Source organism: Cuculus canorus, chromosome 1 (assembly GCF_017976375.1).
Source record: "Cuculus canorus isolate bCucCan1 chromosome 1, bCucCan1.pri, whole genome shotgun sequence".
Lineage (NCBI taxonomy): Eukaryota > Metazoa > Chordata > Aves > Cuculiformes > Cuculidae > Cuculus > Cuculus canorus.
The window spans coordinates 97,232,163-97,258,431 of NC_071401.1; the positions used below are offsets into that span (position 1 = coordinate 97,232,163).

Consider the following 26,269-nt stretch of genomic DNA (forward strand, 5'->3'; position numbering starts at 1 on the left):
GTGCTAATTTTCCAACCATTGTGTGCTTTTTTGCAGATCTGCTAGGATTATTTTTAAGATTAATTTTGAACTTACAGTATTTTTTGTGAGACTTGTCTAAATTTCATGTCCATCGTCCTAACAAAATACCAAAAAAAGAACCAAAATTGTTCTTGATACCCAAAGAAGTACAGTCCTAGCTTGTTGTAATGCAGTTCATTGGTGGGAAGCTTCACACCTTTTTTAAGGCATGCATTAAAGCATACTTGCTGCCTTGGTGGTTTTAGGTTTGTTTGTTTGGCTTAAACACTGGTTACCAAGAGAGATGTGACTCATTGCACACTACCATATGTAATCCAGGACTTCCTTAAGATTATACTGCATCTAGTATTAAACCATGTTGTATGATTAATTCCTATCCCAAAATAGTTATTTTCAATTTCAGTACAAAGCTGAAATAACTTATTTTATCAGATTAAGCAAGTGGAAGATCATAGAATAGTTTGGGTTGGAAGGGACCTTGAAGATCATCCAGTTCCAGTCCCACTGCCATGGGCAGGGACACCTCCCACTGGATCAGGCTGCCCAAGCCCCCATCCGACCTGGCCTTGAACACCTCCAGGGATGGGGCATCCACAGCTTCCCTGGGCAACCTGTGCCAGTGCCTCACCACTCTCATTGTGAAGAAATTCCTCCTTATGTCTAGTCTAAATCTGCCCCTCTCCAGTTTATACTCATTGTCCCTATCCCTATCACTATAAGCCTTTGTGAAGATGATGTGAAGTTACCTTAAACTGATTTACTATATGGATTCCTAATGTAGTCTTCTGATAAAATATTAACTTTTGTGTATGGTTTTTCCATTCCTGTATTGAGATCCTTCCTCTTTTTCAGGGAGCACATAAAGCAGATCATAAAGCTTCTAGCAAGTGTCCGAGCACTGGATCATGCTGTGACAGTTGCAAATGATCACAATGTAAAAGAGTTAAAGATTTTAATAGAAGGAAAATAGACTTTTCTCACAACTCATTTTGAGCTTTAAAACCATTCCTGATGTGTAATTTATGTACATATGTAAAGTTTCTTAAACTGTAAAGTATTGATCTTTGTTTTAATACAAAGTGCATTCTTATATACAGCATCCTTAAAAAAAAAAAAAAACAACTTTGAAAACAAAAATGGAATCCCAAGATTGTCATCTTTCCAGAAAACAGATTTTCCTTAACGTTTATCAAAATCTTGTTTACAAAAATACTTTGTACCCATGATTAGTAGTTATCTGCTCCTGTTAATTGTTTCATGGTTAACTGGAATGTGTATAATATATTCTGTGTAATACAGTGTATGCATATATTTATACCACCGTGTTGCTATCACACTGGATATAGAGATCTTGTACTGTTGAAATAAGCTTTTCATTTGCTAAGAAGTACTTATTTTGACAATAAAATGATCATATTATTGGTCAAAAGGGCTGACAAAACATTCAAATATGTGAAAATCATTTGAGCTAAAGAGTACAGACACTTTCAAATGGAAGCTGACTTTTGAAAGCAGCTGTGCTGCACTCAGTTTGGAAGAGCTAAAAAGTATTTGCATTCAGAATCTTGAACTCTTAAGAATGTTCTTAGAAACAAAACAGGAAAACCTAAATCAATGTTTAATTATTATTTTAATACAGGCATAAAATGCGAACTTGATTATTGCGCAGGTATATGTGCCAGCACTTCCTAAGCCCAAACACCTTGATTTTGTAGGAGTAATAGTTCACCCATGAACTCTGGACCCCCGTTTATTAAGCGAGTTGGTTAAATTCACTGTTTGTGTCTTTTTTTTATTTTTATTTTGTGACTTCATACATGGAACCTGTTTCTTCTGGTTGGTATGGCCAACGTTGTCAAGCAAAGTTGGAGGTGAAAAAGATTTTATATCCTATAATTTGAAGTATTTGTAGTGTAGTAAATATTCAAACATAGTACTTCCCACTAAATGCCATCTAAGAATAATCTTGCAAAAAAAAAGCATTTAATTTAGATGTAAATTAAAAAGAAAACACTTTAAAAATCTGGTGATTTATGTTGGAACACTGGTGATTTGATCTTGATCTTTGGGCCCAAGGCATGGGAAAAGCTGTAATAGCCTTGGATTAAGAGCTATTTCTAAGTATGCCCTACTTTTTGGAGGAACTGTAGCAATACATTGGCATACTGAATAACATAAAAAAATCATTGTATTTTATGCTCATGTTGTGGTATAAATGAGTGTACAAAAGATGTACAATTTGTAACATGCACACTTCATTTGAACACTGAAAAATTGTTTTTCTGAACTGTTGGGATTGATGGAGTACCTTCAGAAACATCTGCTTTTAAAATTGTTTCAATAAACTTGTTTGTCAAGGAGCTGTTGCAGTGCAATCTGGTAAGCTTATTCCTTTAGGAAGGTGGTGAAAGGAATGGTGGACATGTCGGCTGACTATTTCAATTTGTCAGAAAGTAAAAATCATCCATAGAAGGTGGATTTTTTTTGAGTGAACGAGTGTCTTGACTTTGAAAAAAGCAATAGGATAAACACTGGAACTCATATGCCTACGTAAAGAGTCATTAGGATATTTAGGAAGATTATCATGCCAATCATTGCATGATTTAATAGTGACAGATTTGACCTTTTCTGTGCTTCAAATTTTACTAGGTTTACTATTTTGTTGGACTGTGAAAGACACAAGTAATCCATGTTACCATTTCTAAAAGAGTATTTGTGTACACTGAAGTGACTTATCAGGTTCAGAGTTGTAAATTGTTTTGTTAAGGAAGGGAGAAGGGAGCAGGTAATAAGTGCAAACTTGGGGCAAGGGGGTTGAGGAAAAATACTGTACAGAGAGTCTTCTGCATCTTAAGGCATAGAATCATAGAATAATTTGGGTTGGAAAGGACCTTGAAGATCATCCAGTTCCAACCCCCCCTGCTGTGGGCAGGGACACCTCCCACTGGATCAGGCTGCCCAAGGCCCCATCCAACCTGGCCTTTTGAACCTCCAGGGAGGGGGCAGCCACAATCTCCCTGGGCAACCTGTGCCAGTGCCTCACAACTCTCATTGTGAAGAAATTCTTCCTTATGTCTAGTCTAAATCTGCCACTCTCCGGTTTATAGTCATTGCCTCTAGTCCTATCACTACAAGCCTTTGTGAACAGTCCCTCCCCAGCTTTCCTGCAGCCCCTTCAGGTACTGGAATGTCGCTATAACATCTCCTCTGAGCCTTCTCTAGGCTGAACAGCCCCCAACTCTCTCAACCTGTCCCCGTATGGAAGGTGCTACATCCCTCTGATTGTCTTTGTAGCCTCCTCTGGACCCATTCCAGCAGCTCCATATTCATATGTTGAGGATTCCAGAACTGGAGTCCTCATGCCTGTCTTCTATTCACAAATCTTCAGGGGGGAGGATGCAAAGTTAGACACGTTTTGCACAGTCTAATTTGGCTACTCTTTCTAGTCTAGCCCCTGCACTATAAAACTTGGTGGAGTTTAATTTCCTAGCTTTAGGATAGTCTTTAACACAGGCTTTTATGGTACAACAAAACTCCTGCTGGTATTCAGAACAGCTGCCATGCTAACACTCATGATTATATTGAGGAGAGAGGGGCAGGTATGTTCTGTGGACAGAATAAAATGTGAGCAGTTCTAAGACCTGTGCTGCTAAGTCAGGTTGGTTGTCCAATGGGATAGTCAGTGTTAACTGTTTACATTCATTTGCATACAGTAATATTACTGCAGGAGTGAAAATCTATTTTATTTCTTTTTGGATATTTTAGGCAATGGAATTAATTTAACTGAAATTACTGAAACAGTTGTAAAAGTTTAGAAGCCTGTCTTCTCTGAATATATTAACATAGGTGCGCATGGTCTACTGTAAAGTTTGTTCAGAGTCACTGGGTAACCACTTCAACTGCCAAAGCTTTTCACTGTTTTTTTTACGTCCAGGATTTTGACTGCCATCTGGTACTGAAGCCTCAAGATGGCAGAATCAGAGATTTCAACGTTAGAAAATAAGGAAAGTACTTGACCAGGAGGTGTCAGAGTTTGTATTTTCAATCACAAAATTTTCAAACACTGGGGTAATAACGCTGAAGAGTGCAGAAAAAGAGTTGGAGTAAACTAGTCTCTTTTGGTGCCAGGTGCCTCTTAAAGAGGTGCTCTGTTCACAAAAGGTGGTCAGCAGTAATCCATCTGCTCTTAAAGCTCTCTTCAGCTTTTCTCCGCCATCCACTCAGTCTCGTGGTGGTGTGGTGTGCTGGGCTAATAAAACAACAGGAACTGGATTTGGTTTGGAAGTCATGTTTGCTCACTTTCTCTACTGCCTCTGGGAAGAATACTTGTAATGAGTCATTCTCACTCTCCCTGGCTGTAGTTCAGGGAGGAGAAAGCCTATGTGCTCAAGCCAGCGGCTATCATCTCAAACGTTGCTTTTCTTCTGGTACTGTATATATACATATGCATATATATATATAACTATAAAACTTAAATGAAGGTTTGTAACTGCAGTTTCAGTAAGCGTGCGTGCTACTAAAGGTGTTCCAGACTAGCAGAGCAGCAAAGCTCAAGACATTTATTATTAAAAATACAGACGTTTTGCTCCACTTCAGATGATGAGTAGAAATTGAGGGAATGAAGAGAATATCTTCCTTGTAACCTCATTATAAATTATAGCTACAGAGAATCTTCTTTTCAAGACAGCCTGTAGTCATTTTCCTAATTAACTGCTGCGGAAGACCAGTTATTTACATGACACTTAGCCCGTGCTCCCTCTACTACAATCACAGCATGTGGCTATGATGTCTAAGAACTTGTGCGCTTGAGGAGTTTCGCTTTCCTGTTGACAAACAATGTCACATTTGGAGAACAATAACACAAAGAAACTTGCAGCAAAGTATACTGAATGGATAATAAGTAATCTAGCTTCTTCGTTTAGGTGATGTGTCACCTTTCCTATGTGTAAATGATTAGAATTGTATAGGCATTTAAAGATGAAGTAAATGATGTCACTCAATCTCATTCATAAAATAATAACTTTCACTTCTACTACTTCACTTGTATCTCATTGATTGTTGCAAAGTAAATGCTGGTTGTAAAGCATTCATATTTTATGAAATGATCTTTAAACAATGTTATAGAACTGTGGCTTGGTTGAGGTAAAATCGGAGGACAACTGCTTTAGCATTATTCTCCCTCAGTTTACCAAGTGTGTCTCACCATTTGTTATTGAAATGAACAAATAATTATAACATGTTAAGAGACTGATGTCCCAGATGATGATGAAATCCCATGTGAGAAGGTAGTAACACATCAAGCGATGCTGCAATCTCATTACTGCTCAGAATTCTACAGGGACTCTTGAGAAAGTCTAATAATGTCTTCAGTAGCTAACACTGTCTAGGAAAAGGAAAGAAACAGAAGATGTGGGGAAAAAATTGCATGTAAAATTGTCAGTTGCTAACATTTTTATGAACAGGAGAATATATTATGGAATTATTATGGTTATTTAATTATTATAATTATTCTATTACAGAACTACCTTTACCCTAAAGGTCACCAAAAGCAACAGGAAAACCTTGCCCTTTACTGTAAAGGAAAATAAAATTAAATCTGAAATGGAAAAGTCTGAGGAAAATTGTGGAGATACATGAAGCCACGTGATTCCTCTTTCTCCTCCTTTCAGATCCATTTCATTTTCTGCAGAAGTTTGCTAACTGGTTGTTCTGCTTTCAGTTCTGCCTAAGTAATTCTGTAATAAAGGCATTTCTGTAGAAAGAACCCTAAATATATATATAGTGGGGGAGGGGATAAACACTGGCAGGTTTGATGTGCTGTACAGCTTTGGTAGGATGACTTTGCGGTATTTGTCTTAACAGGCTAAGCTGTCCTATTTATACATCGTAGTACTTAAAAGCAGTGTCCCCGTTACCTCAGGTTTATTACTTGCCTGGTGAATTAGATGTCCTGTGATCAGTGCTGTAAAAGGAAATAACAGTGCCTGTGATCTATTACCTTTACCTGTGAAGTCACAAGCTCACTATTCCTGCAAGAGTTAATCGTGGCGTGTACAAAAAAGAGAACTCTGAGGAGGCTTCAAAAAAGGCTCTCGCAAGAAGGAGGGTGGTTGCTGTTTCTTGAAAAATGCACGCAACCAACAGAATGGATGAGAGTTGAGTGGTTTTGCACTGCAAACATAAAACTTTGGTAGACTTACAATTGTTAGTTGAATTAGTCTGTCTGCACCATGAAATAATGCAGGATTTTTTGTCCAAGAGTACAGAATTTCTGTATATAACTAAAACCCTTTCCCTAAATATTCAGAAATAAGTAAACGGGGAGAAAATAATTGCTTGGAGACAAACTTAATAATACCAGGGCCTGCAATTCAAGGCTGTGCTCCGAACAATGACTTAAGCATGTGGTTTTGTTCGAACATGTAAACTGTCCCATTGACTCGATTTACATTACTTTTGTGTCTTATGTGTGTAGTTAAATATTTCTATGGAGCAGAGGTCTGGAGTGAAGCACAGATGAATCCCCAGGAATTGATGTAGTCTCCTTCTTAGAATCATAGAATAGTTTGGGTTGGAAGGGACCTTAAAGCCCATCTAGTTCCAACACTCCTGCCATGGGCAGGCACACCTCCCATTAGATCAGGCTGCCCAGTGTCCCATCCAAGCTGGCCTTGACCACCTCCAGTGATGGGGCATCCACAGCTTCCCCAGGAGACCTGTGCCAGCGCCTCACCACTCTCATGGTGAAGAAATTCTTCCTTATGCCTAGGAAATTCTTCCTTATGTCCTATGTTCTTATATGCTTAAGCCAAATTTTTCGTAGCCTAGGTTTCTTAGAAGTTCCTGTCTGTTTACTGTCTTAAGGCTTTTGTGATACCTAGCTAACAAAACATTAAGTGGGATGTGCATTGCATGCCTATGGGCCTCACACACCCTGGGGACATGTGGCTTAAAATCACTGTATTGCACTTAAATCACATATTGCCATTTTACCCAAAAGCTCCAGTCAGGATAAGATATAAATTGAACTAAAGATACTAAAATTATGATGTACACACACAGTTACTAACTCAAGGAGCTAACAGTCCAAAGAACTTGCATATCCAACCAGATGATGGATAGCAAAATTAGCTTTAAACGAGCATTGAGCAGCAGGATTTTGCAGGAATAAGGCCTATGATAAGTGCTAGGAAGGATATGCAAACTAAATATAATTTTAAGCCTTTCATTTATCTGCTGTTGATGTGCCAATTTAGCAGTGTACAGCACCAGAGATGTACCTGAGAAAATGGTGGTTTGAACCCTTAGTGGAATGGGTAAAATTAGCTGGTGGCTTCACTGCCAGTGGTGCACGTGCAAGAGCCTGGCAGCCCCGAGCTGCTGCTGCTGCTGCTGCTGCCAAGGCGACAAAAGGAGTGTGTGAAGCTGCTGACAGTGCTGAGGCCAAGGCTCTCTCTCTCTGTTCTTTTGCCATTGCTGGTTTTGCAATCCCCCTCTCAAATTTACAGCAGGATCTGCAGGCCCAGAAACCTTTCTCTTCCACTTGCAGGTATCCTAAATCTACCTTCTTCCTCATGGCAAACACAACGTGGCCCTGGGCTTCCTCAGCTTTTTGATACCAAAGATAATGTTGCCTTATGGTTGGACTCAACGATCCAAGAGGTCTTTTCCAACCTAGTGATTCTATGATTCTAGTTTCCTGAGAAGCCCTGAGCCAACTCTGCTTTCAACCAGTAAAGAAGTTTTAAATACACTCCGCTGTGAAGCCCAGCGAAACCGTGGGGGCGTTGACCTTGGGCTGCAGTGAGATGCCCATTCAGATGTTCTCTCACTCCCCTCCTCAACAGGACAAGGTGAGAAAATAGGATGAAAAAGCTTGTGGGTCAAGATAAAGATGGGGAGATCACTTAACAATTACGATCATGGGAAACTTGACTTGGGGAATTTATACAATTTATTGCCAATTAAAATAGATTTGGGTACGGAGAATCAAAGACAATTAACACACCTTCACCCCTTCCCGTTTATCCCAGGCTGAACCTCACTCTTCATTCCTGACTTCTCTACCTCCTCCCTGCTCCTTGAGCTCCAGGTACAGAGGTATGTCTCAACATTTCCATATATTTAAGGTTGATGAGATTCTGAAATTCAGTTGTCAGGTGGGAGAAAATGTAACAAAACCTTTTATTACACAAAACTGAAGAACAAATTTAACCTTGGTTGTAATATGCTTTGCTATATTAAACAGTGTAGTACACTGACAATTAATTAGAATCAAATATTCATTCTCATTTTCCATTAAGACATAAACAGTAGTATTTTCTGAAGTTAATACCAGCTTTATGGAAGCTCCCACTGTTGGGTAGCAACACATTTTTTACATTCTCAGCTGATGTAAAATGATACTGGTGGAATGAAAGTTGGACATGAACCGGCAATGTGCGCTCACAGCCCAGAAAGCCAGTTGTACCTCAGGCTGCATAACAAGCACCATGGCCAGCAGGTCAAGAGAGGTGATTCCTGCCTCTGCTCCACTCCGGTGAGACCCCCACCTGGAGTACTGTGTTCAGTTCCGGGGTCCCCAGCACAAGACAGACATGGACCTAACAGAATAGGTCCAGAGGAGGGTCACAAAAATGGGGGCCTTCCATTTGGGAGGGCTGGAACACCTCTCCTGTGAAGAAAGGCTGAGAGAGTTGGGGTTGTTCAGAAGAGAAAAGGCTCCAAGGAGAACATATTGTAGCTTTTCAATATACTTGTTTGTACTTGTAAGAAAGATGGAGAGAGACTTTTTACCAAGGCTCTTAGTGACAGAACAAAGGCCAACGGATTTAAAGTAGAAGAGTATTGGTTTAGGTTGGACATAAGGAAGATATTTTTTCCTGTGAGGGTGGTGGGGCACTGGCACACGTTGCTTAGAGAAGTCATGGATGCCCCATCCCTGGAGGTGTTCAAGCTCAGGCTGGACGAGGCTTTCAGCAACCTGACCTAGTGGAAGGTACCCCTGCTCATGGCAGTAGTGGTTGGTCTAGATGATCTTTGAAGGCACTTTCCAATCCAAATCATTTTGTGATTTGATGAATCTATAATTATATTGTCAAGTGATGCACTTCTCTGACTTTTTGAAAAGTAATTGAGCAAGTAATCATAGCATCATAGAATAGTTAGGGTTGAAGGGATCTTAAAGATCATGTAGTTCCAACCCCCCTGCCATGGGCAGGGACATCCCACTAAATCAGGCTGTCCAAATGGAGTTGTCCATTTTCAATTGCCTAATAATGATTAGCCATCAGGAAAAAAATTGTATTACCCTGATGCAAAACATATGTGCTCATAAGAAAACAACCACCTATGCCATCTGAATCCATTTTACCTGCTGAAAAAGGTGTGAATAAACCTGATTCATTGTTTTACACTACAAGTATATATCATCTTATCCTTGAGTGTATCTTGTAAAACAACCTTTAAATTGCTGTCCCTGTTAGTGATCTTTATGTATGGACAAAACCAGGACACACTTGTTTTGCTTTCAGAACAGCCACATTGCTGTTCTTTTATTTTTACATTCTCAAGAGTAAAATTTTCATCAGTTTCTTTTTGATGCTATGCTAGAGATAGTTCAATGACATGGGAGCATCTACCATGGACAAGTGTGAAATAACATAAGCTGTAATAAGCTATCAATAATTACACATTCTACTAATTTCAAACCCCATGAAACTTATCTTTAAACAGTATTTTTAAATATTGTACTTTTATTTATTCATAGAACATTTTCACTGAGGTCATCATAATGTGTGTAAGGAATTGGCCAGCTAAAAATACGCAAAGATTACCTACACTGTATTTTACATGACAAGTATTTGCTCTGTGCTCGATCCCACCAGGGTAGTCTACTCAACTGGTACTTATCCTGTCAAAGCTATGTGGGAAAAGACCAAACAAATATCAAAAAATTATGTATCAAATCTACTGTTTCTTTAGAATAGACCAGAACTATTCAGGGAATATATATCAAACATAACATTTTGTGTTTCAATATAAAGTTTAAAAGAAACAAAAAAGGTGGTTTTAATTTTTACCATTTTCAATGGGAATTCATCATGGACAAGAAGATAGTGGGAAGAAATGCTACCATCTAAAATCAAAAGTTCTTGACCCAGGAAGCAGCTATACTTGCCCATATACAAACTCTTTTATTCAAGTTACAGTCTCAGTGAAGGGAGTTTCTACACAGTTTTTCAGATTTTGTTTTTCTACTTCACCTCTCCAAACAGCCACCCTGGCCTCAGCCTTATCTGAATGGCAGCAAAGCCCACTTCTCTCTTGATTTTAGCATGTGGCTCTCCAACCTGCCTTCTGTAGTCTCCTTGGCAGCTTGCAATGTATCACCAACACAACACAGTAAAGCTCCTGTGAAGCGGTACTCCTCCTCCACTTACAGCCTGCGCAGGCTGAATGGAAATTTCCAAAGAAATCATAGAATCACTTGGTTGGAAAATACCTTTGAGATTGTCAAGCTCAACTGTACCTGTCCTCTACTAAACCATACCTGAAGGAGGCCTACATGAAAGCTGAGGAGGGACTGTTTACAAAGGCTTGTAGTGATAGGACTAGGGGCAATGGGTATAAACTGTAGAGGGGCTGATCTAGACACAAGGAAGAATGTCTTCATGATCAGGATAGTGAATCACTGGCACAGGCTTGCCCAGGGAAGTTGTGGATGCTGGAGGTGTTCAAAGCCAGGTTGGACGGGGCCCTGGGCAGCCTGATGCTAGTCGAATGTGTCCCTGCCCATGGCAGGGGGCTTGGAACTGGATGGGCTTTAAGGTTCCTTCCAACCCAAACTATTCTAGGATTCTATATAGGAAAAAATTGCATGCAAAATTGTTGGTCACTGACATTTTTATGAACAGGAGATATACTATGGAATTATTATGGTCATTTAATTATTATAATTATTCTATTATACACTTTTGTATTATTGCAGAACTACCTTTACCCAAAGGTCACCAATAGCAATAGGAAAACCTTGACCTTTACTATAAAGGAAAACAAAAAGGAAACCTGAAATGGAAAAGGCTGATGAAAAATTGTGCATGGAGCCATGTGATTCCTCTTTCTCCTCCTTTCAGATTCTTTGATTCTATATCCCTGAACACCTAATCTCCCAGTCTTTCAAACACTTCCAGGGATGATGACTCCACTACCTCCTTTGGCTGACTCTGCCAGTGCCGGAGAACTCTTTCAGTGAAGAAATTTTTTCCTGATATCTAATCTGAACTTCCCCTGGTGCAACGTGAGGCCATTCCCTCTCATCCTGTCACTTGTTATGAGGGTGAAGAGACCAACACCCATCTGTCTACAACCTCCTTTCTTGCAGCTGTAGGCAGTGATAAGGTCTCCCTTCAGCCTCCTTTTCTCCAGACTGAACAACCCCAGTCCCCTCAGCTGCTTCTCACAAGGCTTGTGCTCCAGCCCCTTCACCATATGTTTGTGAGTGGGAAACACATTCTGTCCCAGCTCTTGTCTTGCTCCACACGATTCACAGAATCATGGAATGGTTTGGGTTGGAAAGGACTTTAAAGCCCATCCAGTTCCAACCCCCCTGCCATGGGCAGAGACATCTCCCACTGGATCAGGCTGCTCAAGGCCCCATCCAACCTGGCCTTGAACACCTCCAGGGATGCGGCAGCCAAAGCTTCCCTGGACAACCTCTGCCAGCACCTCACCACCCTCATCGTGAAGAAATTCCTCCTTATGTCTAGCCTAAATCTGCCCCTCTCTAGTTTATACCCATTCCCCTTCGTCCTATCACCACAAGCTTTTATGAAAAGCCCCTCTCCAGCTTTCCTGTAGCCCCTTTCAGGCACTGGAAGGTCGCTATAAGATCTCTGAGCCTTCTCTTCTCCAGGCTGAACAACCCCAACTCTCTCAGCCTGTCCTCGTATGGGAGGTGCTCCAGCCCTCTGATCATCTTTATAGCCTCCTCTGGCCCCGTTCTAACAGCTCCATATCCTTCTTACGCTGATTCCAGAACTGGACACACTACCCCAGATTGGGGCACACAAGACCGCACACCCCTGACCATCGCCCCTACCCCCTTGTCCCCCCCGTCCCCCACTTCCGGCGCGGGGCCGCAGTGCGGAAGGGGCGGTGGGGCCGGGCCGGAAGTGGGACTGGCGAGCGCAGCGGGGCGCGCGCCCGGCAGTGCAGGCGGCGCGGCGGGTGAGGGGGCGCCGGGGCCGCGGCGGGAGGGAGAGGGGGCAGGGGGAGAGGCAGCAGCACCGGGCGGGCGCCGGGCACGGTCCGCGCGCGGTGGGGCTCGGGGCGGAGCCGGTGGGGCTGCGGGGACAGACAAGATGGAGGCTCTGTCAGCGCCGTGGGCACCGGCGGCACCGGGCTGGGGCGGCGGGGGACGGACCCTGGGCGGGGGTCGGCTTGGTGCCCGCCTTCCCCCGCCTTTGGTTGTGTCCCCCCGCCTTTTCCCTTGCTTTAGGGTCCTCTGCTTTCCTTCACCACCCGCTTTGGGGGAACCCCCCCAGTTTTTCCCGGCTTTGGGGTCCCCCACATTTCCTCCCACTTTGGCTGTCTCCCCCCTTTCCCCCCCCGCTTTGGCTGTCCGCCCCCCCCTTCCTCCTGCTTTGGCTATTCCTCCTCCCCCCCTACCCCCGTCTTTGGCTGTCCCCCTCTTTCCCCGGGTCTAGTGTCCCCTTTGGTCTGGAGGGAGCCTGGCGGCGTAAAGTCGTGCCCGCCCTGGAGGTTACAGACACCCAGCCGAGGGGAAAGGGAGGGCAGGAACCCTGTTCCTGGCTTTTAAGAATCACCTTCTCTTCCTGTGTATTTACTGAGTGTAAACCCTTGAAATTTGGCGTTGTTTGTAGTTTCTTATTTTTGGGGGTTTATTTATAGTTTGAAAGGAAAGTCTTCCCTGTGTGGCATACAGGCACTGCAATGTTTCAGTCCACAGCCACTGCAGGGAAAGGTTCAACTCCAAACAAAAACCCGCTTTCAGTCAAAAAAGAAAAAAAAACCCACAACAAAATATGTTGATTTTTTGGGGGGGATCTTTTAAAACCTCTTAACAGCTTTAGTGTTTAAAATATACTGTCCTTTTGTACAAGGTCATTTAAAACAGATCTAAAAATTGAAGCCTGCCCTGGCTGGTCCTCTGCATTTTGTGTTAGTTTACGATTAAAGTAGTTGACACTCTTTACATATTTGTGGTTGGTAGAGAACCTTATTTTCATTATATTGTTACTAGGAAGAAATCCTATTTATTAAGTATTGCGAAAGAAATTCTTGTTGTCTCCGAGAAGCTTTTAAATGAGTCCTTTGTTTTGAAAGATGTTTCTCTGGGTAACTGTTTTTGAAACGTTATTATGTTGTTTTTAAATAGTCCCTATATTTGTTTTAGAACATGAGATAAAATAAGTCTCATGAAGTAGAAAGAGCGAGCAGATCTGTTTTTTGTTGTTTGTTTTTTTAAACATGTAAAATCCCTAGGAAAGGATGCAAGTCAGACCTGCTTTGCAGAAGGTATCTGGAAGCACAAGAAGGCTTCGCTAACATCATCTTGTGTTGGACAGGACTGCCTCTGATAAAGCAAAATGGCTTTCAGTAAAGGATACCGTGTCTATCACAAGCTGGATCCACTTCCATTCAGTGTGATAGTGGAAACCAGAAACAGAGAAGAATGTCTCATGTTTGAGTCTGGAGCTGTGGCTGTCCTCTGTAAGTCAATATGTTTTAATAACTACAGTGTAAAAAGTTGGCAGACTTGACATTGTGTAAGCTGGTTATTTATGGAGTATAAAGGAGTAACTATTTTGTTTTTTTCTTGCTAATGGAGAGGCTTCAGATTAAAGTGGGAAAAAAAAGACATTTTTCTATCTTCATCTGCTGAGAGAATTTTACACGTTTAATTACATTCCATCATGCATATATAATTTCATTTGTACTAAATTTTCTTCCTCTAATAGCTTCCAACCACATCTCATTTCTTTAGTTCTGAACAGCCATCTCCTTTTGAATGCATGAGAACTAATTGAAAAGCTAATTCTCTATGTTGTAATCCATAATAAAAATTTCTATATTGTTAAATGGTATATCATCTTATTTTGTTTTTATCTCATTTTGTATCATGATTTTTGATGGCTTTTTGATTATCTTTATTTTGTCCCTGTATTTTTAACCTATCTTGAGACTCTGTATTGATTTGTGCTGTAATAAAACGTGTAATATTTGGAGCAAGGTGTCTTGCATTGCAAAGTTATTTTTACATATTTTCAGTGGTGAATACATTCAATGTTTCCCTTAAATTCTTTTACCTGTCCCCCTCTTCCCTCTTTTTAAGTCATAGTTGAAGGAAGGCACAGAGATGAGAAGTGAAGAAGAGATCTGTGAAGCCTATAGATAGTTTTAAAATGTAATTTGGTTTGTATTCTTGAGAAAGTCTGATCACCTGATTGCACAGAGTTTCTAAGCTTGTTTTTGACTTTTATAGAAAGCTTTCATACCATGGAAGTATTTTGTTTTTTCAGTCAATAACTTTTTGATTAATTCACTCTAACGCCTGTTTGTGATTTTCTAGCTTAGCTATTCTGAGCACCCGATCAGAAAATGGGAGATTTGATTCACTGCCTGAAGTCTGAGTAGACCTAAACACCTACGTTTAAGGAGGATGCTCCAGGTTGGAGACTGTGGAGTAGGCTGAATGGGGGAGTGTGTTCTCTACCAGGCCTCCGAGTTAGAAATGTGATTTCCAAAGAGGATTAGGACTTGAGATACTTTTCCTTTCTTTGGTATTTGCAATTGTCTCTCCTGTACATGACTGTTCTTGGCAGTGGTGTGGTCTCTTGCTGAGGCACCGAACTGTCCCTGTGTCCTATGCAAGGTGCTTAGAAGCAGGCCATGAAGTCATCTACACTGGACAGGCTGCACGAACAGATGTTCTCTAGCATACATCTTAACCTGCATCTTTAATGTGCAATTAGAACAAGTTCCCATTAACTGTTAGAGGCCTAGCAATGGGACATACCAACCTGATTGACATAATAGCTGCAATTGTATGATGATGCAGGTGAAAAACAACGAATGCTTTTCTCCTAGTTTTGAGAATTGTGTGGTTGGTTTTTTTTTTCCTGATACAGTTTCTTCTTGCTATGTGTATAACTAATTTCATTGACTTTGCCGTCAGTATTTGAAAGGTATTGTGTAGTGTGGATTGGGTTGGGTATAAGTGTCCAGTCATAAAACTAGTGAAGCTGTTAATGAAATCTGTATAACAGAGAAAAATGCTTTGAAGATTTGTTGGAAACTTTATCCTAGCATATATTTAGTAATTACTGAACATGCTTAAGCTACTTAAGGAGAAATGTATTAAAAGTAACTTATTCCTCCAAATTATGCTCAAAAAGGTTAGTATGTTGTGTTTTGTGCTATGATACACTACAGGCACCTGGATAAACTCATTTTCTCTAAAAATCATATCAAAATTCTTGCCTTCATCTACGCCCTGCATTGTGAGGAAGTGGGACCCGAAGGAAGTTCGAAAACCTGTCTCCGCTTGGGTTCTGTACTTAGTAATAGCATGTTATTAATCTGTAAATGTTTGTCCTTGTATTCTAATTGGTAGGTTACAACATAGTAAACAGTCATACTTGGCTAGCAGTAGTTACTCTGAATATTGTTTTTGGGTAACTGCTTACTGCTGACCTTTTTCTATCTCATAAATGGGCATGTTTTCCTAATGCATATTTAGTTGTGGCATTTTACTACAATTCCCTTTCTTCGCCTAAAGTCTTTAGGTACTGAAACCTGATTCTTTTGTTAGTGGTTGAAAGATTGCAATCATACCCTTGAACTGGCAGCAGAAAAAGCGCTAGATTTCACTAGCTCAGAGTTGTTTTCTTTTTTCCTGCTTGTTATTCGCTGCTGGTATCTATTCTTTTAAATACATATTTCAGGGAGTACAGTTATTAGTGCTTGGAGAAGATTAGTAAAGTACTGCTTTAACTCTCTCTCTCTAGCCATGCCACAGAAGTCAGTCAGAAGATTCTAGTCTGTAGCGTTTACAAACTTGTGGATATTGGTACAAATCTAAAAGCCAGAGTTAGAAGGACTGGCCCCTGGGGAAGATTCCCTAGGTGTTTGTAAAATCTTTGCAAATAGACAGAAAAAAGTCAGATCAAGTATATACCAATTTAAATCAAGAACAACATTGCTTTAAAATGTTAAACTCATGGGTTTTTTTGCTGATGATGCTAACACTATTTGGAGTCTACAGAAACTGACAATACTGATTGCAAACTGTTAGACATTTAAAAATCTATTTTAATAAACACTGAAGATAAAATAAGGTGTTCAGCCTTATACACAATCATATTTCTTACCTGTACATAGAATGTGTAATATAGGCCAAACCTAGTGAAATACGCTTTACCATTAAAAGTGATCCTTGTGGTTTAGTCGCGAGAGTCTTGGTGAACTGCATCTTCAGGGGTATCCGTGTATAGAAATTTGTATTTGAAATGGGCTAAGGGAAAGGAGAGAGCTTACTGGCCCTTTAAATGTCATCTTAAAGGAAGTGCATCTGTCATTTTGCTGGGGGAAGGATAACGGTATTAACCTTCATCCCCTTTGCATTCAGTGAAGCATTGCAAGATGATTCGGAGGATTTAGTTAGGCCTCTGCACGAAATGCTGTGCAACTCCTGTTGTGTGTTTTTTCAGTGTGTGTTGTATGTGCACCAAATCTGTTATTCAAGTCAATAAAATAGGATGGAAGAGGGTTGCAGGGATAGTTAACGGAGGTGGCTTTTGCATAAACATTCAGTCTTAGAGGATCCTGCCACCTTGCTGCTTAAGGGCCTGTAAAAGCACTTTGTTTTAAATGTCAGCAGCTTCACTGCTGATTTGTTTAGAATGTAGCGGGGAGATGTCATAGATCTATTTTTTCTTACTTGACATATAAAATAGACAGCATGTTTATTCTTTGAAATAGGACTCTCTAATGAGATATCTTACCTGTGAAGTTTCCATTGACTGAGCAGGAGAGTGTTCTCTCTCCCTGGTGAGTCATAACAAAAAGAGTGGGAAGCTGTCTTTACTCCTGTCGCCTGCAGTGAGTAAGGGAGAATGTTCTATCGTCTAGGAAAATACTGAGCCATGAGTGGGGAGAGTGGGAGCTTCATGCACATTCTTTGACTTCAGTCTTATGGTAAAGCTGAGAAGAGAGCAGGTGTGAACAGGAAGAGGCACTATGCCCACCTTGAGCTTTCTGTAGAGCTAGGTAAAGTATGAGCTTTAATAACATATGCAACAGGCATGCTGGTATTAATAGTCATGTTTAATAATGCTACTCTGTCACCCATTTACATTCCACTTCTTTTTAAAAACAATATTCTTCCACACTGCGTTCTTGGGCTGGGGAGCGGGGGAAGAAGCAGATATGCTATTATCTGTCCACAATAGCAGATGAGGGATAATAATTTTGCAAGAGACTTTAAGTTGATATGGTGCTTGAGAAAACTTAGACATCTGCTATATGTATGTAATTATTAAGGAGGGTAAAATTCTGTGTGCTTACAACCAGAGATTTTTTTTCTTTGGTGTTTGCTGCCACCAGTAATAAATCGCCACTGTGTGATTCTCACCACCCACCCACAGCCATCACGCTAATGTTTATAACAGAGTTTTGAGTGAAACCACATCTCCTTAGCTAGGAAAGGAGAATGTTTCAAAATAAATCACTCCATTCTGTTTTTCATTATGGGATCCTATAGAAAAAGCTTAATAGAAATATTTTTGTTTTATATACATATATAGAGGTACAGTAAAAATAATTTAAATTCTTCAAGCAGTAATTTATGCTCTGGAAAGAGTGTCTTTATGCTAGAGAGGAAAGGTCAAATACAGGCTGTCATAGGAACAATTTTTGAATGCATTTTGATGAAATATTGCATTCTTCTGAAGCAAATTCAAAGGGACCAGTGTGAAGGGACTAGGATGGAAAGCCAAACAGCAATTTCACCTTCCTGTCTTTATTACTGTTTTGACTAAGTGTCATCTTCCGGACTATGCCTTGCCATTAAACAGTATCTTAAAACACTTGAGAAGCTTCAGTGAAGCAACAGCTACAGTACATGCCAAGGGCAGCTGTGCGGTTGTAGGAGGCTGTAACCTGTCCTCCTGTTATCAGGTGCCTTTCCTAGGATTCTGCCAGAATTCACTGTTCTTTCAAGTCTGCTGGAAAGATTGCTTTCCAGGCATTTCCAACAAAATCGCATTGTTAAAGACCACTTATGTTAGCATAGCATGAAAAGTACAACGTGTACAGAAATAATGTTCCCAGGAGGACGGTGGAGGCATTAACTCTTGCTTCAGACGATTGTCACCTCTTTGAATGACATAGCGGACCTGCAAGAATTTGGTCTGCAGTTCTGGAAATACTAAAAATGAATTACTTAAAACTGATTCCGAGGGCTTTTTGGTTCTTGATGTAGACTAGCTTTATAGCAATGGCAAAGGCTATTCTGTATGTGTACCACAGCCCTCTGTATGATTTTAACAAGGGATTTCACTGGCAACAAATAATTCTCTAGAAATGGTGCCTTTTCAATTCAGTAAATTTTCATTTCCATGGTAACACATGTGATAGTAAAAGTCATGCTTTTGCCCTACTGGACGTGTGGTGAATGATATTTCCTTCTAATTAAATGTTTGTTCAGAAGCCTAGTTTGCATAGTTCTGGAGTCACTCAGACATAATTTAGAAAAATTAATTAGCATGTCTACATTTCAGATATTTTAGTGGTTTTTTTTTGCCTGCTAACGTGCTTTTAAATTGGAAATTTTGTAGTTTTGTGAATTGACTTGTACAGGCAACAGTTGCAGCAGTTGGCTTTCACATAAAATAACTGTATTTTAATAAAAGCATTCAGAATTAGAAGAAAAGCTTTGTAGGCCACTGGTCCTGTAAATTTCTGTTTCTGATGGAGAACATGCAGTTGGGTCAGAAAGTCCAAATCTGATGGAAAGGAAGTGCTTGTAGGCTGTTACAAACAGGTCAGCTTTGTTTTCACACTTTTATTTCACAGTTGTTTTTTTTTTTTTTCCCTTTTCGGTGGTGTTAGTTGAAATGATACATTTTATGAAGTATTGAAAGTAGTGTTAAAGCAACCAAGTATTTTATTTACTCATCTGTTAATTTTTTTGTTGTTGTTCCAGTGTTTTGGTTAGTTTCTTTTCCTGGTGTATGGTATTTAAATATTATTGCTAACATCTAGACATATCTGGGTTCTTTTTTCATTGCTGGGTAGAGGTGATTTGTTATGTAGAGGTTCCTCTTCATAGTCTTAAGATACATGTTGCTTATTGTAAGATTTAAATGTCTTTGTGAAGTGAGTAAAGGTACCTCATGATTTGTACTAGCAAATAGAGAGGGGAAAAAAAATCATCCTATTGATGCAAAGTACATATTATATGAATTATGACTTAAAGATCAGCTGTCATCCAGTTTTCCATGCATCTTCTCATGTCTTCGAAGTATCTTAAGTAATAAATTCTTTAGTTGGTTGATTTATAAATGAACGTGGGACTCCACTCTGATTTTAATGTTGTCTATGTGGTGATATTGAATTGTTAGCTTTAATTTAAATACCAAAAGTTTAACTCTCCTAATTTGACAAAAAGCTTGAAAAGCTCAATCTTAAAAGCTCAAAACCAGACTGTTTGAGAATAGTTCATAAATCTTCCATTTTTTAAACTTTATTTAAAGTGACAGTAGCATGAGCTTTTTCTTGTCTAACTTAAATTATTTTAAGTCTTATTTCTGAAGGAACTGCATGTAATTTCAGGAGCATATCTTTGTTCCCTGCTCACTGTCCGATGTTCTAGCTGGGTATTGTTGCCACTAGCTCATGATGTCTCATCATGGCACCTTGTGAACCCACCAAGAAAAGAACACAACTATAGAAGGACTAAATGATTACTTTTAATGTGATCTTAGCTTTATATTTGTTAGAGCTCCAAAACTAATTTATGATCTGGAATTAAACAGAATGCGTATTGAATTAATTTGTCCTGAAGACAGGATTTTTAATGGAGCTCATTTGCATAGCAGTAAGAGGGCTGACATAATTCCTTTAAAATGATTTAATCAGTCACCTTTCTTAAATGAGTCAGTGATTGATAAGGTGTGATTGTTACAGATGCACACTTGTAATTTAACTTGAAACAAATGAGATGTTAACATTTAAAAATACTATGACCTGTTAATTTTTACTGAAGATGACTTATAATTATTTTATTACTTTTGATACTGCAAATGGGGATTGCTGGACTTCTACAATAATACATTACAACTTCACCTGAAAGCTGCATTAAAAGTGTTATTTTTTTTTTTTTTGTGCTATTAAATAGCAAGACATTATTTCTGTTTTAGAAATTAATCAGTTTGAATCAAATTAATGCAGTGGGTTAGGCAGAAATTGCTTTTAATTTCCTTTCTGCTTAATATCTGAACTGACACTAACAGAACAAATGCTGCCTTGTAGTGTTTTGTGTCTATCTTTATACACTGATGCGTGTATGCTTGTTTTTCTACTGTTTAGTGCTGCTCTACAGTTTGATTTAAAATCTGTTAAGTCTAATATTATAAATGGAAGTTGTTGCAGCTAGTAATATCTGTCTGTAGAAATTGTATGTATTATTTCATTCTTCTTAGCAAATGACTGTTTTATGTTTTTTTCAGACAGGCTTAGTTGTGTTTGCTTACTTCTAGCTATTTAAAGATGAATAAATAGAAAAGGCAATTTCTCAAGGAGAAGCAAGTTCATTAATTTGTAGGACTTTATGCTTTTCTGAGTGCATATTTATATTTGCTGCATTTTTTTCAAGGCTAAGAGATCATAAATCAAAGTCAAAAGGGTTCTCATGGCTGCAGGCCAACCTACCATTCTGGGAAGATGTATTCTCATTCATTAGGAATGTTACAGAGGAAATGCTCTTGGAAATGCTCTCTCCTCCTGTCAGGATTACCTTAGCCTTCCTGTGGTTTAACTTCTAAGCTGCAGTTCACCCAGCTGGTAATTTCAGCTATTGACAGAGGACCCTGAAAGTTGACTTTGCATACACTGAATAGAATATGTTAAAGGGATGTGGTCTTAGGCATGTATTTTTGAAGCTTCAGTGGCTCTTGCATACCCTTGTCCAGTGACCTTGCGTACTGAATGAAGTCAGAGTTATCTTCCTTATTTGGTGAAGAAGGAAGAGTTGATATTATTCTTACAGGGAGAATCTGGATGGTTCCAGAGCACTTACGTTGTTGGTCACACTGTTTGGCATGGAAGGATTTGAAAACCTACAAATTTAATTTTGGTATCTTCAGAAATGGGAAATACCATGTGCAGTGGCAGGCAGTAATAGTTCACACTCTGGCCTGAGTGTTTGGGTTTTTTTTCTTCTAGCATCCATAAAGGAAAGGCATCCTTGTGCCTAGAACTCATGGAGGAGCTGATTTAGGAAATTCTTGTAAATGTTTGGAGGCTAAATGGACTTTTGTTCCAAACCAGCTGGATGGTTTCATAGCAGTATTGCTATCGTCAGGGCCCTGAGGACACCACCAGCCCTGACTGTCCCTGCCCAACCCTCTCGGCACTTCCCCCACCCTGCTCACAGCCCTGTTTTAGTCCCCTCAGGGCTGTCAGTCCTTGTCCCAGCAATTCTGCAGCAAAGTGCTGGTCTCCAGCTCCCCACAGCCTTGCCCAGCCTGGACATGGGCCATGCTGAAATGGGCTGATGTCCCAGCCCAACCTTGGTCTGTCCCTGTGGGCTGTCTGGCCATCCTGGAGCTGTATGTGGCCTTGGTAACCATCGCCAGGCCTGACCCTTGCCCACAGATTGATGGCCTGGCCTGGCCTCAGCCCATCCCCATGGAGGTGCCTAATGTCCTGGGCTGGGGCTGCCCCAAGACTGGCTTGCCTCCATGGGGGAGTCCCCATGGCTACCAGTGCCTCAGCCTCCAGGAAGATGCTGGTCCCCTTTGTGTCCCAACAGCTCAAGTAGAAGAAAATGGAAAGGAGTGTACTTATAGCGCTGTGTTGTTCCTGATTTCATCTTGGTTTTCAGGAAACTCTAGTGCCTTTCCTCGATATTTTGGCGCTCCTGGTTGTGGGAAGTCTCTTCTTGTGCATTACCGTGAGAGCAGCCTCAGAACTGCTGCTAAAATGTCCCTGCATAGTGTGGGCTGATGCTGTTTTGATAGGGAAGAGGCAGCAGTGTGGTACTGTGGACCTGCTCCCTTCTGTGCTCTTGGTACTCCTTTTGTGACTGATTTCTTTTTAGCTTGATTTCTTAAGGAAAAGGAGGTCTATGCGATGGCCTTTTTTTCCCCTTCCATTGGCTAATATCAGTCATCACCAAATCTCATAATTTTTTCAGGTTTTGTGAATGCTGACAGCTAGGGGTTCAAATGGGTGCCCTCATTGAAGGGGAATCTGCCGTACGAATTTGTGTTATAAAGTTGTAGCTCGTAGTAGGCACGATGTACCTTATGGGAGGGTCATAGGAGAATGTTGCAGGTAAGCTCTTCTGCATTCTGGCTGCCTCCTGTGGAGCCTATTAAATGCTGGATGAAGTGAACCTTCTGAAGTGTGTGATGTTTGCCATTTTCTCTATGTGAGTTTTGGCCATAAAAAAAGATTGGAAAATTGCAGGCAGTGCGAGATAGAAATGCTTAAAACGCTTACTGTGGGAAAGCGTTGCTCAGAGTTCATGCTGTGTTAGATCTAGTGTAACTGAAAAACATGGTATGAAATGCTTTTGGTTCGTGCTTTGGGTACTTTCTTAAGAAAAGAATAATTGACGAGCCACAGTAAGTTTTTCTGTTCCCATTTTTTGTTGTTTGTTTCTGCAACCCTTTGCTGCTTTATTAGTGGGGTTTTTATTGATTTGAATTTGCAAAGCCTATGTTACTTAATTTACTTTAGACATTTTACTTGTTAAGGCTTAGGAAGGATAATGGGCATTCTATGCAATGGAAAAAGAGAATAAATCCATAGAAGACAGAAAAGCTATTGTTCTAAAATATCACTAAATGCTGGCAGACACATATAAGAAAAATCCTGCAAAATGTTTGAAACTAAACCTCATCTTTCATTAATTTGAAATGTGATAGAAGAATGTGGCAGTTCTCTGGTTACTAAAAGCTGAGTTTAGAAGAGAACACTGACATCATTAAATGCTCAGTGGGGAAATAGGTTGAAAGAACCATGTTTTGAAGTTTAGAAGTTGATTTTTTTCCAGCCTGATGGTGATCTGGTGAAGAAAAACATAGTTTGGTGATACTGACAAAATCACTGTAAGCAAGGCATTTTAGACTGGCTGTGAGTTTTAGCACTTCCTGCAGGTGAGGGCTTTGGAAATAATTATGCTGCTATAACTCTTATCTTAGGGTTTGGATTACAGGAATACAGTGTATCTGTGAAAATAGTTTAAAAAGCTTTTTTAAAAATGCATTTAAAACATAGAATGAACTTAGATTTCAGGCAGAGGTTGAATAACTGTTTCATCTATGCTGATGTTTCTGTTCTGCTTTAATTAAAGAGCTGGCAGACATTTGAACAGAAGGGATAGGCTTGTGCACAGGCAGGGCTATAGGAAGTTTAGGGAATGCTCATTAGAAAGATTCAGAACAGCAGTTCTAAAGACATTGTAGCTAATGTGGGAGAGAGCAAAGTGGAATGCTAGGGCAATAGGCATTTTGATTTAGACTTTGTCAAATTGTGGCTTTTTTTTTTTTAGTGTTAAAGTGAAAAATAATTAGCAGATCATTTCTGAGAAGGGAGAAGATGCTGATTCTTGGTGACCCAGAAATCTTGATCCTTGTGGATCTAGTGGCATAGCTGGAATTGTTGGTCTTTGCACTTCAGATGCAGTCTCAGTTACAAGCAAAAGTTCAGGACAGGTGGGATGTCGTTTCTGCTCTGCAGCACCTCTGTCGCCTGGCTCTGCAGTCAAGCTTGTGGGCTGTTTTTTTCGAGTGCCAATTGAAGTTCTAAAGTGTACGCTAGCATTAAGGTGAATGATGTTAGTCGTGCTTTACTGTCTTCTAAAATATTACAAATTATTTTTTCTTCAAAATGCCTGTGAAAACTGTGCTTACCTAATTGAATACATCGCTTTCAAACACCATTATCTTGTAGACCTGCAGGAGTTCTTATTTGCTTGGAATATATGTAGAACTAGTTAAAATGTGCTTGTGATAATCTTGTTTACTTATCTGGAAATAATGCTGCCATATCACGTTTTTATTCAGAGGAAGAAAGAAAGCAGTATTTAGCACTGCTCTAATTTTATGTAATTATAGGAGAACATTCTCATGGAACTCATTTGCCTGTGTTTTACATGCTTAATATATTAGGAGATGATGATGCTAAAAGTGCCAGCATTCTCCTTTAATATCACTTGGAAGTTTTGCAAGTCCTTTTTTTGCTGCGTATAAACGTGGCACGATCATACTTTGTCATAAAATCAAATACACATTTTCTGTTATAAAATGGCATATGCTCATGCATTTTGATTTATTTCCGCAAGTTTCACAGAAGTGCTACTTTTGTAGTCTCTTGGATTATCAGTTTAGAGTGGACTCATTCTCTCTGCCTTAGTGTACAGTTTTTTACATCATAGAATCTTATGTTTTTCTCCCAATAGCTTCTGCAGAAAAAGACACAATCAAGAATACCTACTCAAAAGTAATGGATGCATATGGCCTCTTGGGTGTATTAAGATTAAACCTTGGTGAGTAAAATATCTAAAACTTTAGTTTTTCATTTCGGAAGGAAAATCGTGCTGCTCCTGCAGAATTGCACGGCACATGAATTTTGCAACAGGAACTGGAATCCTTTTCTTTTTGTTTTTTGTCTTTGTAGAGTAACTTGCAAGTTTGGAGCACTCCCAGCAATAAGGGAGTGGACAAAAATAACTTCCGTTTTCACAATCCCTGTTCTGTGCAGCGTATTTTCTCCTGTTTGTGTTTCCTTTTCTTCTGTAGAACTTGAGAATGAGTTCTTGATGTTGGTTCTTTTTGTCCTTTTTTCAGGCAAACTGGAGTCAGATTGTGTGCATTTAAGTGTATAAATACATCAGCCTGGCACTGCACTAAGATTCATTCTGTTACCCCTGCCTTTTCTTGTTTTACAGGAGACACATTGTTACACTATCTGGTTCTAGTAACAGGGTGCATGTCTGTGGGAAAGATTCAAGACTCTGAAGTTTTTCGAGTGACTTCCACTGAATTTGTGTCATTACGAATTGATTCAACAGATGAAGATCGTATTTCAGAAGTGCGCAAAGTTTTGAACTCGGGAAACTTTTATTTTGCATGGTCTGCAACTGGTGTCAGTTTAGATCTTAGTCTCAATGCTCACCGCAGCATGCAGGAGCACACCACTGACAATAGGTTTTTCTGGTGAGTTCATTATGTGCTTTGTCGGACGTCATCTAGAATAATGCATGCCTGTACAAACTAATCTGTGGTATGTTCTCCTTGTCTTTATCAACGCTTCAGTGTACACCTTTGTTCCACAAATGTTGATGAGATACAATGGCATTATTTTAACTCTAAGGACATCAGAAGGATATTAATGATGCAATGTTTCTATGGCCACTTGGAGCTTCTTAGTTGGAAGACTGATTTTCACTGCTTCTGATATTATACTTTGATCTGAACAGTTGTTATGATGTTGTGGTTCAGCTTTGGTGTCTCTTCATTATTCATCAAGTGGTTTTTAAACTGGGTTTGAGCTTTAGTCTTTTGAACATTCTGGATTCTAAAATGGTGTGGTGTTTATATATAGTTTCTAAGTGGGTTTGCAACATACGAAAGGGCTTAAAAAGTTTGATTACACAGATAATTGTCATGTTGCTGATTTTGTTGAAACAGAGCAGGTATGTTATGCCACAGTGTGCATTCCTTGACTGCTGAACTCAGTATCTTTTTACAGAATGTTATTGAATGAAGTACAGGTTTTCACACAGAGGATCTTTGGTAAAAGGAATACTGCTGTTTCTGCCAATAAGCAGCTTAAATAATGCCAGTGATGCATGTAAGGAATTCTACTTCTATATTTTCATATTATTAAAAATGGTGTCTTTTCATGAACCTTGGAAAGGTCCTGATACTTGGTAGTATGCTGTTAGAACAGGCAAAAATCTACATCTTACCCCCTGTTCTGTTCAATGTACAAG

At 39.8% G+C, this 26,269-nt stretch overlaps 2 protein-coding genes across 12 annotated transcripts in view; both read left to right on the plus strand.

Annotated features, from left to right (window-relative positions):
* PAXBP1 (PAX3 and PAX7 binding protein 1) overlaps positions 1-2,429 on the plus strand; it is a 29,565-nt gene extending 27,136 nt beyond the window's left edge. Inside the window, exon 18 of the mRNA XM_054056765.1 lies at positions 874-2,429. Within this exon, the coding sequence (XP_053912740.1) occupies positions 874-991 (118 nt within the window). The 3' untranslated portion in view covers positions 992-2,429. The remainder of the gene's footprint in view (positions 1-873) is intronic.
* A 10,234-nt stretch (positions 2,430-12,663) lies between these two features.
* Positions 12,664-26,269, plus strand: part of SYNJ1 (synaptojanin 1) — a 61,384-nt gene continuing 47,778 nt past the window's right edge. For 4 of the 11 annotated variants that reach the window (XM_054057764.1, XM_054057774.1, XM_054057783.1 and 1 more), the window contains exons 1-3: positions 12,674-13,755; positions 24,734-24,820; positions 25,223-25,490. In XM_054057764.1, coding sequence (XP_053913739.1) covers positions 13,632-13,755; positions 24,734-24,820; positions 25,223-25,490 — 479 coding nt within the window. In that variant the 5' untranslated portion in view covers positions 12,674-13,631. Of the gene's footprint in view, positions 13,756-24,733; positions 24,821-25,222; positions 25,491-26,269 lie in introns of all 11 variants that reach the window. The other 7 variants (XM_054057802.1, XM_054057838.1, XM_054057793.1 and 4 more) reach the window with 5 other exon arrangements.